Below are 16,547 nucleotides of genomic sequence, written 5' to 3'. Positions count from 1 at the left end.
GCAAAAGCACTATGTCTTTCAATATTCCATATGGCCAGAACAAGTGGAAATAGTCCAGTTTTACAGCATAGAAGCATTTTTATCTTTTTCCTAAACCTTCTACCATCATAGTGGCTGATCTGCTGTTACTCACTGATGTTGTGCTTCAAGCTGGAATTTAACAATTAAGGAAATGTTTTGTGCTGTGCAGAAAATAGGCAGCTCTTAATTGTTTTCTAAAAGAGAACAGGGGGCCCTCTTGACTCTCCTGTGCCTAAGGGCCAAGGTTTCATTTTCTTACTCTTTAGTGAAACGCAGCGAAGAGTAACACAGATTATCTACACATCCCCAAATAAAGCAGGGTGTTGGCAGGATCCAGTGAATACAGCCTGAAGATGAGTAAGTACCAAAGGGTGAGCCCCATCCTTGTTCATACAGCCCAGATTCCCAACTTTCTATTTCATTTAGTGACAGGCAGCTTGATCACAAAACTGGATCCAAGTTAGGGGCATTCTGGATCCAAGATCTACCCTACATCTCCCCCTGGAAGATGATCTTTACATATTTTATTCTTAGGAGGCAAATGGGGAGTGTAATTGTGAAGTACATGGAATGACCTGGCTTGCCTACAGGTTTGATTAAATTCATTGACTCCACAGGGAAACTCTACGGTTTCAACACTAGCAATATTTTGCCCCTTAGACATAGCACAAGTTTAATTTAATAAGTAACCTCAGAGAAGTAGACATTTTTTTTCCTTTAGTACCTAAAGATTCTCATCTCTGAACATGTGCTGCTACCCACAAATTTTGGGAAGACAAATCAATTTCAGAAACATGGCATTAAAAAGCAGACCTTACAGCTTCTCATAACCGAGAATGGTGAGAAATGAGGAGCCATATACACTCTCAACGGCATATTTAGTGTTTAAAAGCCTATATGTTAGGAATTTGAATATCTAAATACGACCTTTTTACTATTTTTTTTACCTTACTATAAGCAGTTCTTTCTTTCCTTTGAAAACTTATCTCTCTTCATTCTAAACATTCAAGAAGAAACCTTTCATCAATGACCATTTATTGCTTACCCACACTTTCCATTGGAAACAAAGCTTAATTTTTAAAACCATGCTTCAGTAGGGTCTTATGCTCTTTCTCCTACATATCCTGCCAAAGACATCTCACAATTTCATTTCCAATCCATTAGACCTATTTAGTGTACTTTTACAGGTCGTTCATAAATATGAACAAGTCATAGTCACGGGCACTCTCATTAAGAGGATCCATTGCTCAAGATAACCAAAGAACAAAAATCGCATTCTGATTTTACCATTTGGGTGTAAACAGGTAAGGAAATAACCGAGCTCCACTTTCACGTTTTGTCCCTCACTAAGGTTAACATGCATCTTGACCTACAGATGAATAAAATCCACATAAACATCAAATCCATATATATCTGATTCTGGACAAGTTAAACCCGCCACACTCCTATGAGAAAGGATGCAACTTTAGGATGAGACCTACTAGCAAATGGTAGCTCTGTCTGAGGTTATCCAGAAAGCAGCTGCACAGAGAGCAGAGGGAGGAAGACACCGTTTTTTTAAAACAAATACTGCCCCTCACATACGCAATTCCAGCCCTTGTTGGCAAATTCTGAGTACAAAAGGATTTAACCAAAAATAAATAAATAAATAATAATAATTTAAAAAACAGCTAAATCACAGTCGTTATAGTGCAAAACAGCAGACACCTCAGTGCAGTATGTAAGAAAGATAATGCAACGAACATTTTCCACCACTTAACACCCTTAAGACGAGGGGACTGCAACGCTCAGATGATGAGCCCACAGCTTCACAGCCCCAGTTGATTTCAACTGAGCCCCGCTTTTCTTCCAAGAGAACTCTGCAAACGGCTTCTTAACACTTAGGGTGTTTTTCTGACGAATCGCCAAAGCGAAGCGCCAACGATGATTTCAACAACAAAAACCAAACAAACGCAAAAGCAAATGTGCCACGAATTTGGCCATTCTCAACAGCCCTTCTCAAAGAACCCATCCTCTCATCCTTTCCCCCCACCGATCCCGAAGCAACGTCCCCATCCTCCCTGAGAAATCCGCCCTTACAACCGCAGGCGGTGGTCATTCTCTCGCTTAAAAAGGAGCGAGCCCCAAAGCGGCCCCTTTACCTGGGCGCCCGCGGCTCGTCGGAGAGCGGCTGGTCTCCTGCGGGGGAGCCGATGTGTGCAGGGGAGCCCGGGGGAGCCCGGCGCAGCCCGCGCAGCCCGCCCAGCCCGGCCCGGCCCAGCCCAGCAGTAGTAGGAGCTGCCACGGAGCGGCCGCCGCTGCGCGCTGTGCGCTGTGCGTGTGTAGCAGCGGCGCCTGCAGCCCAGGGACTAGTCCCCACCCAGCTTTGTCTTCAATCATCGCGCTTTCTACAGGAAGCAGCGCATCTCCCACTTCCTCCTCTTCTTGGTGGCTCTCGGCTGCTTTCTTCTTTCCCTCTCTTTCGAGCTAGCGTTTTCACCTCCTCCTGCGCTGCCCACACTAGTGTGACCAGAACCCCTCTCCCCCTTTGTTCCAAGTCCCCCTGGTGCCTCTGTTCCTTCCTTCCCCTTTCTCATTCCCTCACCTCTAACAGCAGCTTCCAGCAACGGCCTCTTCGGGCCCCCTTCCGCGCGCGCAGTCGGCTTCCCGGCAACCGGCCTGCACCGGCCAGTTGTCGTTGATGGTGCTGCTGCTGTTGGTTTTGGGGGGTCCGCAGCCCCTGGCGGGGGGCTGGCCCCGAAATCCAGCACCAGCCTCAATGGCTGCTCCTGATTTACTGTGGTCCCTTTCAAGGCAGCTAGCTGGGAGCCTGCAGCTTGCAGCTTCTCGCTGCAGCATTTTGCTCTGTGGCCAACATGCCAGCAGCTTAATTTCTCCAAGGTCCCACTACCACGGAGATCTTATTAACCCACATGCTCAGAAAGGAATGGCCCTGATAAGTATCCTTGTGGGGTACAAGTGCTAAACCAAGTCCTGCACTGCTACCTGTAGCCTGACAGTGAAGACATATTCCCAAAAGATTCTCAGAGGTGCCAAGGAAAGGGGGGGAGGGGGGGGGGAGCTGAATGCCTTCCCACCCTAGAAAGAGAACTCTGCCCCTGCCCCCACCCACTCCCACTGGTAGGGCTGAAAGGACCCTCATGACCCTCTAATCCTTTCCCCCTTGCTTTAGGACCGGTATCATGTTATGGGTAAGGGTAGAGACTGCAGGCAGTCTGTCCACTAGGACTTGAATCCAAGCTGTCATGACTGACTATATGAACTTGGGTGAATTATTTAACGTCCGTGTCCCTCGATTCCCTCATCTGCAAAATGGAAAGGATTACAGTCACATCCCACAGCAGAAATGTGAGGGTTACAGGAGATGGCCACAAAATGCTAATAGTTCCCGGGACTTAGGAAGTGTTAAATACACATTAGCTCTTTTTAGAGAACGTGGATGCTCTGAGACGAGATGACTTTTGAGAGTCAGCAGCCACATCAGGACCAGTCTTTGGTTTCTGAGTTCCCCACCATCAGTATATTCATCACTAAACTCTGATGCTCTTGGAGACAATCTATTCAGTTTGTGAATCACCCTCCCCTCAATTCCAATACAAGGTGCTTTGGGGAAGCTACAGATTAAACATGGCCTAGGGGCAGGAGAAAATCTTCCCAGTGTCCAAGCATTGCTGTTAAGAAACCTCTCTCCAGGCTTCAGTGCCCAGAAAGCTAATCCTCCCCAGGCAAAAGAGTTAATTCCCCAACTCCACCTGTTTAAATCCAGTCCTGCTTTAACCCTCCGGCAGTTTGAGGCCACATGCACCTGAAGATACAGAATTTACTAAATAGGAAATGTTCTGACACAGTCCCAGCATACTCTTTGTTTTGACGTTCCAAGAACAGAATTGACTTTTCTTTCTGGAACTATTTTATCAAAAAGGACCCTAATGTCAACTCACTAACATCAGAAAATTACAAAATGGGTTGTTTTAAGATTAAAATCAAGGAACTGCTTTTGAGCCACCAAGAAACAGAAGTGTGGTAGGGAGAAAGATTGGACACAGATTTCCACTGCCTCCTGCAACCCAATGGAAATCAGACACGAATTATCTCCAAATCAGGAATCTTCATGGCAGAGGTTCCCAGGAGCTTTTAAGTAAAAATTTAAATACAGTATCTGTGCTACAAAGTCTAAGAAAAAAATGAGAAGCGCAATTATTAACGGTTGGAAGATTACGGAAACAAATCTCTGGTTAGTTTTAGACTAGTGGATTTTGGTGTTAACTCTGGATTCAAACAGGTCTCTTCATTTATTTATTTTTCTAATCCTCTGTTTGTCTCTCTCCTTCTCACACGTTCTCTCAACCAGCAGAGAGTGGTTGGTATTTACCTTTACATCTTTATAGGAAAATCTCAGACAAGGAAATCTGCCAGGAATTTGACCTGTTGTTTTCTGATTGGCTCTTCCCCCTCTGGAGCTTAATAAACTCTCAGTAGGTTCACCTGACCACTGCTGTGAGCGCTCAACCAACCTCTCTTCACAGCCGAAAACTAGATTTTAAGCTCTTTCTCTTTCTGTCATTAACCTCATTGCTTTCAACTGGTCCTAACAGACTCTTTCTGGAGAAGAAAAAGCTGGGGGGAGTAGGTTGGCCAAGAGAGAAGATCAATCCAGTTCAGATCTCTTAACACAAGCATAGTGTAAGTACACACTAAGTCTGCAAAGTGTTCATTTCTTGGGAGATATAATTACATCTCACCATTAACAGTTCATGCCATCAGTAACTAAACATGAGCCTAGCCTAGATGCGTTGTATCAATGCATAGAACAGAAACCCGTAAAACACTCCAACTCATCAATAGTCTTATTTATAGGCATTGATACCTTCTATTTCTTAGGTCCACCGTGTAGAAGTGGTTGATGGTCATAAAGAAGCCATCATTTCAGCCTGATATCTCTCCTGCATTACCGAACATTCTAGCTGAATGTCCCTTGAAATTAACATTTTCCAAATTTTATATATTGCCTCAACCAAAGCATGTTCCCCTTTCTGTATTCTCCACTTTATTTAATGAGGACTATAAACCTGTTTCCCACAGGGGGAATATAAGAAGGCTATCAAAACCATTTGTCTTTGTCACCCCATGTCTGATTGAAAGTTCCTTATCTATTTGTTCCCATATAATTTGATAGCACTGAACTATCCCTTTGACTAAATCCCTGTTTTCCTTGCCCCTGTCTTAACATAAATGCTTTGGTTTCCTCTATATGACTGCAATACTCCCTCCTGTGTCCTTCTACCTCCAGTCTCTCTTCTAAACCATGCCCGCTAGAAGTACACTTCCAAAATGAACAGTTCAGGGGTGCCTGCGTGGCTCAGTCGGTTGAGCTTCCGACTTTGGCTCAGGTCATGATCTCGTGGTCCGTGAGTTCAAGCCCCACGTCGGGCTCTGTGCTGACAGCTCAGAGCCTGGAGCCCGTTTCAGATTCTGTGTCTCCCTCTCTCTCTAACCCTCCCCTGTTCATGCTGTCTCAAAAATAAATAAACGTTAAAAAAAAATTAAAATGAACAGTTCAGGGGGCACCTTAGTGGCTCATTCAGTTAAGCCTCTGACTCCTGATTTAGGCTCAGGTCATGATCTCACCATTCCTGAGTTCGAGCCCTGCTTTTGGGCTCTGCACTGACAGCACGGAGCCTGGAGCCTGCTGGGTATTCTGTCTCCCTCTCTGCCTGCCCCCTCCCCCGCTTGCTCTCTTTCTCTCTAAATAAATAAAAATAAACTCTAAGATAAGCCGTTGATAGCTGATACCATCACTGCCCTGCTATACCTCGTCAGCATCTCCCCTCCCCATTGCCTACAGGACACAAATCTTCATTCCTCTGCCTGGCACACAGGACCTTACAGAATGTCACCCAGCTACACTCTCACCTTATTAGCTAACCTACAACCCCACCTCCACCTCCACGGGGATTCTCATGGGACCGTGCCCTTTATCTCCTTTGCACCTTGGCATATGCCCTTCATCTGGGTAGCAACACCCTCATTCCTTCCTCCATTTTGTCTGCTGGCAACCCCTTCCTATCTCTTCAGACTCAGCTTCTCTCCGAAGCCTGCCCTGACTGCACAAGCAGGGCCGGGTGTTTTTGTTTTTGTGTTTAATATTTACTTATTTATTTTTGAGAGAGAAACAGACAGAACATGAGTGGGGGAGGGGCAGAGAGAGAGGGAGACATGGAATCCGAAGCAGGCTCCAGGCCCTGTCTGGGCTGTCAGCACAGAGCCCGATGCGGGGCTCAAACTCACGAGCTGAGAGATCATGACCTGAGCTGAAGTCGGATGCCCGACTGCCTGAACCACTCAGGTGCCCCAGGGCCGGGTGTTTTTTGCTGGGAGAACACACGGTGCCTGGCCTCGACCTCTGAGTCAGCATTAACTGCATTGTTTTCATGAGCTGTTATATGTCCGCCTCACCTGTTACTGTTTGAGCCCCTTAAGGTTAGGGCCACGTTCTGTTCATCTTCGTGTGTCACAAAGCAGGTAGTTACTGTTTGTATAATAGTCATCATTGGCAGAACTTCCAAACCTGCCACTGTATTCATTTGGGTGCCTGGGGAGGGGAAGAAAAGGGAAGTCTCTGATATGAGAAGTTGGTCATGGGATGAGACAATAATCCCTCTAGGTTTGTTTGTTTGTTTGCTTGTTTGCAGAAAACCACGGTTTTCTGCAACTTGCATGCCAAATTCTGAATTTTGGTTATGTAGGTAAATCCTGGTTCTACGTCTGCACTGAATTGCTTATAAAGAAGCACAATCTGGCAACAAAAAGTAATTTTAAAAAATAAACTCTAAAAAGAAATAGAAAAAAAGGAAAAAAGCTATTCTTTACTTGCATTTCTGGGTGAACTTTAAAGAGACTGATTTATAAGCCAGAAACACTTTTCGCATTCCCTCCTGCACGCTCCAGTTTTTGCCGCCTCGCAGCTGTCCCAGAGGCTCTCCTATGCCAGATCCCCAAACCCTTCTCCAATCTCTTGACAATATTGTTCCTGTCCCTCTGCCGCCCTCGCCATGCCTGCTAGTTCTTTAGTATTTTGATTGACTTGCTTTCTCTGGCTAAGCCCTCCCTACTTTCCTGTCCATGTCCCAGCTTTGATGTCTCTCTATCCTTTCTTATTCTGTTGTAGCAGCCAGGAGCCATAAAGCGAACGGGCAAAGCCGCTGCTGGATTGCATCTGTGTGTGGCTGCAGTGAAGAGGGGAGAGTGAAATGGAAAGAAAGTTCATACATTAATAAATCTTGTGCCAGTCAGATCTATGTGTCACAGGGTCATTGCCAACCCCCCTTCCCCCAAGACATCTGAGCCTACCCCAGCTGTTAGGAGTCAACAAGACTAAATCATGTTTGGTGTAAAGAGAGTCGGGGCGGTGGGGGGGGCGGGGGGAGGTAGACAGAATAGATTTTTGAGAGAGAGCGGCTGCCCCTCACTAATGAAAAGTGGCAGTCTCTGTCATGGCCCAGGACAAAAGCTAGTAGGATAAGGGGTCTGCAGAGTAATGACCAAGGCTTCCTCTAGAGGGCAAAATGTTAGAGGCATGAACTCCCCTCTCCCTTTCCCCTGGGCAGGGCTAAGGAGGGGATTCAGTGCAAGAGTGTGATGCCCTCCAGATACTTCCCTGATATTGCCTGAAACGTCACCATTAAACCAATTTGGGTTGTTAACCCAAATGTACGTGTGTGTGTTACAGGCATAAGGCCCTGGGGAGGTTGTCACTGATGAAGGAGTTCAAGAAATTTGCTTTCCTAATATCCCATGAGAGAAGAAACACAAGTGTTGATGGGAAGGAAGGGGGTGGGTTCGGAGGCCAAGGGTGGCCAGGAGCTGGATGCTGAGGAGGCTAACCATGAAGCATGAGGTCTTGCTAGAAGATACTAGGTATGGAGGGATGCAGGAAGGAAGAAGGCAGGAGATGGGGAGGGAGGCAGAACCAGAGCTGGAAGTCAGTCAGCAAGCGGCCTAGATGTGGATGGAAACAGCGGGCGCTTGGCCAGGCTGAAGAAGGCTGGACGCTCCCCGAGTGCACACTGCCTGCACTGTGTCTGCAGTCCTGGTCTTCCCAGAAGGAGGAAACGTTCCAGACCCTCCACCAGCAGGAGCAGGAGGTGGACCATTGACTGGGTTGATGAGACAGTCTAAACCAAATGCATTATTACCATAAGGACAGAAACAGCAATTGCCGCAAAATACAACTTGTTTCCCCTAAAAAGTCTCTGAAGCACCACACAGAAAATCAGGGACAACAGGAAGTGAGCAACAGAATCAAGAAGAGGGAGTCAGCAACAAAGTACGACAGAGGTTAGAGACCATGGAGTGCAGCAAAGCCTTGGGAGAACAACCCTTGAAAGGAATGTCAGTATTAAAGGACAGGAATCGGTGAGATTAACGTCACACAAGGAAACCATTTTGAAGTGTCTTGAAAGAAAAGCTGTACGCTGAGAACTCCAATCATTTGCAGGCAGGGCAGAAAGGCGAGACTTGATTTTTCTGCACCAAATATGTCAACCAGATAAGGTGATCTCTTTCTATAGCAAACAGGGTTGAAAAAGGCTGGAGAACAAAAGATGTTTGAAAGCCTCTTTGTGTCTTTGTTGATTTCCCCATTGTAAAGATACTTCATAGGTTTACTTACGACCTCGGTCTCCCCACCAGCTCTGTTTTTCTCCTAAGTTCTCACTTTGAATTTTCCTATGATAGAATTTCAGAGACAGAACCCCAGGCACTGAGGAAGGAACTATGGTGTTAAGGGCTAGGTGGTGACTCTGTCTCTCCCACCAGAGTCCACTTGAGTCTAATAAGTAGACTGAGTGCTAAGGACAAGGGCTGTGCTCTCTGCACCATTCAGCACCTTGCACAGGACTCGGCATGTCAAGTTATGCTCAGTACACGTTTGTTGACTTTAATGGAATCTAAACAATGAGGCCCTGTGGGAGAAAGTTATGAGTACTGCTGACCACTTTGAAAACACAAGCACATATTTTTTACAAAATTCTAGGAATGAGCAAACCACCCTGGCTGCTTAATATATTACCCAAAATGTCCTTGAGAATCAGAAAATCAGAAAAAAAGGAAAAGGTGATACTGAAGTTAAAAAAGGACAGACCCTGGGCTCAGTCAGTTAAGCCTCCGACTTCGGCTCAGGTCATGATCTCACGGTTCCTGAGTTCGAGCCCCATTCATGAAGCCTGCTTCAGATCCTCTGTTTCCATCTCTCTCTGCCCCTCCCTCACTCTCTCTCTTTCTCTCTCTCTCAAAAATAAATATTTTTTTAAACGGACAGACCCTGAAGTTACCAGCTGACTAATGTTAATATTAAACTAGTATGAAAATCCATTATTTGCTCAGATGACAGTGGAGTCCCACTCTATGTAGAAAGCTCCTAAAAGTTTTATCATTGATTACTCTTCTTGCAAATCTGCACACTTGGATGGTGCATCTTCAGTAACGCAAAACATTTTCTATAACTTCCTGTGAAATGTTACAAAAATGGTATCAGTTCCGTTAGTAAGAAGGTATTCAACGTTCTTTCGTTTGCATTGTTATGCCCAGAATTCGTGATCCCCAAAGACCACCAGGGAGCCGAGTCCGATGCAAAAGCAAAGAGCCTTTATTCGAGCTAGCTAGAGCTCAATCCCCTACCTGCACCGACACAGCAGTAAGATACCGGAGAGAGAGAAAGAGAGCGCGCGATTTTCAAAAGCACAAAGGTTTTATAGGGATCATGGCCTTAGCCGACTGGCTGGGGAAGGGTCATGGCCTCAGCCTATTGGCTGGGGAAGGATAGAACAATGGCTGCCAAGGTGTGGTCCCAGATCAGCAATTATCAGCGTCACCTGGAACTTGTTAAAAATGCAAATGTTGGGCCTGGGGGGTCACAGACCCACTGAATCAGAAACTCTGGGGGTGGGGCTCAGCAATCTGTGTTTGAACAAGTCTTCCAGGAGATTCTGATGCACCTGAAGTTTAAGAACCACTGTGTCTGAGGATCTCTAACATGTTTGGCCTCAGTGTATACAGAACGTTTCTCACTGGTCACCTATTAACCATTGGCTGTCAGCCTTGCTGTGCTATATAAATACCTAGCACCAAACACCATCCCCAGAGACTCTGATTTAATTGGTTTGGGGAGGGGAAAAATGCTCCCAGGTCATTCTAAGCCTGGACAGGGTTGAGGGCTCCTGCCTCTCTGGCCCCTACCTGAGAGAAGCCCTCCCTCTTCTATTCACACTTTCCGCGCCTCTCACACTCCCCTTCCTCCCACCTTAGACTTCGGAAGAATGCATCAATCGGTAGCCTGCTTTCTTAGAAAACATAAGTTACTCAAGGGGAGGAGGTGTGGTCTGAGGTTTGAGCGGGAACTTCTTTCTGCGGCCATGTCAGGGACATAGTCATTAGTCGGCTGGCCTAGGTCTGCTCTTTCAGTATGATTACACAGGGAAATTTCAACAGAGAAGAATTGTGTGGTGTATAGTAAATTTGGATATCTCAAATTATTGACTTGGCAAAAATAAACAATATGATTCCTCAGGAAACTACTATTTTTACTTGTGAAGTTTTCTCAAAGAAAATGACTGGGTTAGGTGGATCCTCCCTCCTTCACAAATCACCTCTTGCTTATCCTGGCTATTGCTCTTATCACACTTTATTGTCATTGTGTGTTTCTCCTTCTCTATCATCTACCATATGTGGAATTCTAGAATACCCAGGTAATGTCTTACTTGGTGCTATATCTCTAGTACCTTCTGCAATGCTTTGTGCACAGGACGTTGTAGGTGTGCAATAAATATTTGTTGCATGTATGAATAAAGGCAAAAGCATGCCAAGTAAAGGACACAGATTAAATTTAATTTAATTTGTGGATTTATTTGCAATTTTTTAAAAAATTAATAAAGTCCTATAGTATCTTGTTGGTAGGCAAGTTTGTCACTATTTATACCTTGTCCTTTATGGCTTTGTTTTCACATGAAAAGAATGGGTTACTTGCTCAATATCAGTTATTGTCATTGCATCCTTCCCAGCTCAAAATACCAGAATTCACCCAGCCCACAGCCAAGTCATTTGTTTGCTACTAAAATATCTGTGTACATTCCTAACTCCCCAACCTCACATTTTCACGTTTAGAAAGTAGGTAGATTTATACTAAAAATTAATAGCATAAATATGACTAAGGAAACTCCACTAATACCCAATAAATACACTTGGCACTCTAAGACTACATTCCCCATGTTCTAAGGATTATATATGTATATCCGTGGTTTGATATCTGCAGAAAGTGAAAGAAATAATCTCAAACAATATACACAAGAGGGAAAAAAACATTGTATGTGCCCATAGCTAAGGGGACCCCACTAGAGAAAAATAAGATTCCAAGAAAGAAGTGAAAGTGTACAGTAATGAATATATTTGCTTTAATTTTTTAGTGAGACAGACTCCCACTTTATTCTGGAACAATAGCCTAAGGAGAATCTTCAAAGCCCCACCATTTATGATAATCATCAGATGAGAAAAATCAAAACACCTCTCTACCCCTACATTTCTAGGGAGATAACTAGGTGCTTATTTTGATTAGCCAGGGTCTTGATGGTGCCTGGTACCCAATATCTACTCACTAAATCTTTGTTAAGTGAACTTTACAAGAATGACAGAAACTCACTATTCATATTTCTAATATGTACAAATGATGAGGTTTAGTACTGATGAGAGCTGAAGCTGTTGGTTCTGGTACAGATTCTGAATGGCTGTAGCTCATTACCGAAAGGAATTACAACGAAGACTTCTGTGTGTAGATTTCGTGTGTAAGTATGGCACTAAGTGTGGCACTAAGTGTGCCACTAAGTCATGTCTTCTCACCGGCTGTAACAACCAGCTTGTCTCCTCCACTCCAAGGGCCATTGCTTCAGAGCATAACAGACTAGTTTTCTCCCAATTCATATCTGGGAAGGTGTTAATTTATCACGCACCTTCTAGGGCTGGTAGAGGATAGATTTGGGTTTACCCACTCTAGATTTGGGTTTAGATGTTCCTGAGGCTGCCTTCTTCTTATGATCAGTCAGTTGGGATAAAGCATGAACATGGGCTCCCCAGTTGGCGCCGGGGGGGGGGGGCTGGTCCAGGACAAGTGTTTTGTTTCCTGCTTGCTCTGTTCTCTTCTGACTATGAGTAACCAGAGGTCAGCAATCTCTTTAGCTTCTTAAGTGCCACGGAGGACAAGAAATTGCCACATGTGCCCTTGCCAGATTTCAGGAAGAAACAGAGGAGGGGGAAATAAAGGGGAAGCTAGGAGGGAAGTGTTTATTTTTCTCGCAAAAACCATTTTTAAACAAGACCTCAGAAAACAGAACTCAACGGAAAGCCAGATAAACAGAAAACAATTTAATTTACTTTTAAGAAGGAGAGATGTGAAACCTTGGTTTTAAAATTTCAGGAAAGCACTAGCAACAACTCAAAGGAATAGCAAACCAAAGGAGGAGACAGGACTAAGAGACAACTGTGTTTCTTGCAAAGCTCCCAGAGGCAAATTCTAATTCACTAAGTAGCAGTGCTCTTTCTTTTTTTGGGGGGCGGGGAGCAGGGGGGATAAGGTTTTAGTTTTAAAAAGGTGGAGATGTTACTGGAATTGGGCATTTAAAAACATTTATTTTTTATCTAAAATTGGGTATCATTTATACATTCAATTACAAAAGTATTTCTTGAAAGGTTGCTAAGTGCCAGCAGGAAACAAAATAGACTAAGTCTCTTATCTCATGAAGTTTATACGATAGTGGGAGAATCAAAAGTAAAACATAGTTGACCCTTGAACAACACGGGTTTAAACTTCACGTGTCCACTTACACGTGGGTTTTTTTTTTTCCCCATACAGTACAGTACTACAAGTATAGTTCTTCCTTACAATTTTCTTGGCATTTTTTTTAGTTCATTTTATTGCAAAAAATATAGTATATAATACATATAACATACAAAATGTGTGTTAATCAACTGTTTATGTTATGGTAAGCCTTCCAGTCCATAGTAGGCTATTAGTAAAGTTTGGGGGGAGTCAAGAGTTATGTGTGGATTTTTTATTGTGTGGGGTATCAGTGCTCCTAACTCCTGTGTTGTTCAGGGTCAATGTGGTTAATACACAAATACATGTCAGGTAGCATTAAGTCCTATGAAGAAACATAAAACAGAGTAAAGGGGAATGGAGTGGCAGGATTGCATACAATACTTTAAGTAAGAAGGTTGCTATTCCCTGATTTCTACATCCCCCCCCCCCCCCCCCCACCGGCCATTTCAATTCACCCTCCACCCTTCTTTGCTTTGTGCTGCACTCAGTGGTATCTCTACTACATCTGAGATGTCCCCCAGTTATAACTGGCTCCTGGTATGCACACCCTTGTGTGGTCTCCTCTCACATTGACTCAGAACTGCTCTACTCAGCTGAAGTGACCCAAGGGATTTTCAAGGCTAGGTCACAAAAGGGCATTGTAGCTTCCACCCTGGTCTCTTGGATCACTCCCTTGGGGGAAGCCAGATGCCATGTTGTGAAGATGCTCAAGCGGCCCTGTGGAGAGGCCCACATGGGGAGGGTCTTAGGTCTCCTGCTGACAACCAACAACAATTCACCAGCCGTGTAAGTGAGCCACCTTGGATATGGATCCTTCATCCCACATGAGCCTTCAAATAATTGATGTCTTAACTGCAATTTCGCATGAGGGTTGGGACTGGAAACACGAAGATAAGCTGCTTCCAAGTTCCCCACCCAAAGAAAGAGATAACAAATGTTTATTGTTTCAAGCCAGTGTATTTTGGGACTATTTGTTATGCAACCATTGATAACTTCTATAGTACCCAATACTACATTACCTGGACTCTCTTGGACTCTGGTTTCCAGCTCTGTTTGGCCAATCCACAGAAAGTGAGGTCAGTGGCTTAGGCCTCAGCATTCTGTTCTGGGCAGCCCCACGGGACTCCAGGATGCAGCTCCCTTTGTGCGCCTACAATATTATTTTTTCCCTTTGGCTCCTTAAGACTAGCTATGGCATTCAATCTCGCTGTTGGCTTCCTTATTCCTGCAAATAAGTCCTTTCATCTCCTAAAACTTGTGTGACTTTTGTTTCCAATGAAAGACCCAGGCTGATCAAAAGGCTTCCATGAACCATGGGAATCTACCCCCCAAAACCAAGAGCACACTTTACACACTGTATGTTAGCCAATTTGACAATAAATTATATTAAAAAATAAACAAATAAACAAAAAAGGCTTCCTGTAGGAGAGCCTATTTAGAGACTTGAAGAAAGTGAGGAAAGGAGTCCTCCTAACATGGGGGGTAGGGGGAAAGAATATCAAGGCATGTGCAAAGACCCAAAGAAGAATCCTGGATGTGTTCAAAGAATGACAAGGTCAGCATAAAAGAATAGAGTGCACACACAGGGAAGTGTTAGGGTATGAGGATGGAGGGGTAGGCTGGGGCCATAGCAGGCCACGGCTGCATTTTGAGTGTTGTGCACAGCCATGGGGTGGGTGGGGAGCAGTCTCAATGCTGGCATGGCATGACCTAACTTGCCTTGTGTGACCAGGATGGGAACCGGAAGACCAGTCAAGAGGCTCTTTTAGAATTTAGAAAGATGATGACAACTTGGGTATGATGGATAAAAAGGTGGAGAGAAGAGACTGCATTCAGGACTTGTTTTGAAACCAGACCTGTAAGAATTAGCTGCTAAACTGAATGTGAGAGAAGTATGGATAAGGAAGACTCTCAGTTGAATGATGAATGTTGGAGCCATTTACTGAGATGAACACAGGGAGCAGAGGAGGGCAGTTTGCAGGAAGGAGGGGTAGAAATCAAGAGTTGGATCATTTCATCTTCAGAAGAGGAAAAGAGTAACAAACACTCTGCTGTTAGAAAGGAAGATGAGAGGTTTTGTTTTTTTTTTCCTCATTTTACAAACCAGAGGATCTACCTTTGCAGAGGCAGTTTCCTATTTCCCTATTAGGATACTGCCATTAGAAAACTTTTAATAATCAGGTAGGGCATTCTCAAGTTTAGCTATAAACATGATCAAATCATGGGTAGTTCTGGCTCCCCACAGGTCAGACTAAATAAATCCAGGAGCCAAGTCTGTTCCAGGGGACCAGAGCCCCTGTAGTTTGTTATAAAACATGATCTGCCTATCAGCTGGGGATTCTAATTATCAAGCCTGTAAAAGATAATCTCACTGGTTAACCTCACATGACTTTCTTTTAAAAAAAAAAAAAATTGAAATATGACTACCCTCAGCTCCAGAAGCAGATGTGGCAGGAAACAAGACTTAACAGACACTTCCGTTTTTCTTGGGACAGCACCCTTTGCTCCACTTCTGCAGTTCAGGGTTCTTCTTACCATAAAAGTAGAACTGTGCCCCAACCCAAACAAGATACTCCCCCTCCTTACACCTCAGTTACCTGCCTTTCCTTTGCAGACCTGAAACTTGAGAGAGAATCGGACAATTCAGTGTGAAGCTTGTGCTTAGGGACTTCCCTGAACAGACCTACTAGACCAAGTCAACACCCTGTGCTCTGAGGGGAGAAGGCAACGCCCTTTATCTCCTTGTAATGTTTGCCACCTGCTCACTGGCACCCTCCTCTACTACAAAGAGCTTTGTGATGCTGGAACATGGTTGTCCTAACGCCAACTGGCATTTTGTTGTTGTTGTCGTTGTTGTCGTCGTTGTTGTTGTTGTTCTTGTGTTCATAATGACCTCTTTCTAAAAATTCTGTAGGCTTCCTGGAAGGGACACCAGCCTACTGTGATAAAATGGACTTCTCCCTGCCCCCCTCCCCACCTCTGGTTACCATGGCAACTCTGAATGACTGATTTCCTGGTTGCCATGTAAATGCAGTGGGATCCCAGCCACTGCACCACACAAAGACGTCAGTAAGACTAGTGAGAACACAAAAATCATATTTAAAAAGACAAAGCATTTCATTTCAAGGCTTTTTCTCACACAAAGGCGGAGGAAAGGAACCAACTATGATTAGAAATCGTGCTCTTCACCCCCCCCCTCCCCCGAGGCAGGAGTGTGTCCCTCCTTCACTGGAGGGAAGACTGGGAAAAAAGGGGAAATCCCTCCTTTGTAGTGGAGTTGGCATGGTGACAGGAAGACAGATGCCATTCTCAGGTGCCAGGAACCCTTCAGTAATCAGCCTGAGTCCCACAGAGAGGAAATCTGAAATATTTAACTGGAGTGGAAGAATTAAGTTGAATTGAAAACAAAACAAAACAAAAAATAAGTCTCATGGACTTTGTTTAGAATTACTTCTATAATTTTAGAATTAAGATTCCAAGTGTTCCAATTTAATACTTACTCAACAATGAATTTTTATTTCTTTCCAATAACTTTGGAGAATTAAATGCAGCTATTTATCTATTTTTTTAAAAATTGATTTGTAACACCCTGATGAAACCATATACTGAATATTGATTAATCCAGATTTCTATGATTTTCATAGACTGCGTGTTAACTGTG

The 16,547-nt window shown here is 44.3% G+C and overlaps 1 protein-coding gene and 1 long non-coding RNA gene across 4 annotated transcripts in view; both read right to left on the bottom strand.

The window, feature by feature from the left end:
• GNG2 (G protein subunit gamma 2) overlaps nt 1–2,695 on the bottom strand; it is a 121,005-nt gene extending 118,310 nt beyond the window's left edge. Inside the window, exon 1 of one of the 3 annotated variants that reach the window (XM_060619848.3) lies at nt 2,606–2,695. Coding sequence is in view for 1 of the 3 variants with exons in the window: in XM_060619846.3 (XP_060475829.1) it covers nt 2,163–2,400 (238 nt within the window). In the remaining 2 variants the exon portion in view is untranslated. Of the gene's footprint in view, nt 1–2,162; nt 2,517–2,605 lie in introns of those variants that run through there. The other 2 variants (XM_060619846.3, XM_060619847.3) reach the window with 2 other exon arrangements.
• The window catches only part of LOC144616655 (uncharacterized), a 560,479-nt gene that overhangs the window by 128,173 nt on the left and 415,759 nt on the right, over nt 1–16,547 (bottom strand). The window lies entirely within an intron of this gene.

The sequence above is a fragment of the Panthera onca genome, chromosome B3, assembly GCF_046562875.1.
Source record: "Panthera onca isolate mPanOnc1 chromosome B3, mPanOnc1 haplotype 2, whole genome shotgun sequence".
Taxonomy (NCBI): domain Eukaryota; kingdom Metazoa; phylum Chordata; class Mammalia; order Carnivora; family Felidae; genus Panthera; species Panthera onca.
This window is presented reverse-complemented; position numbering and strand designations above follow the sequence as displayed.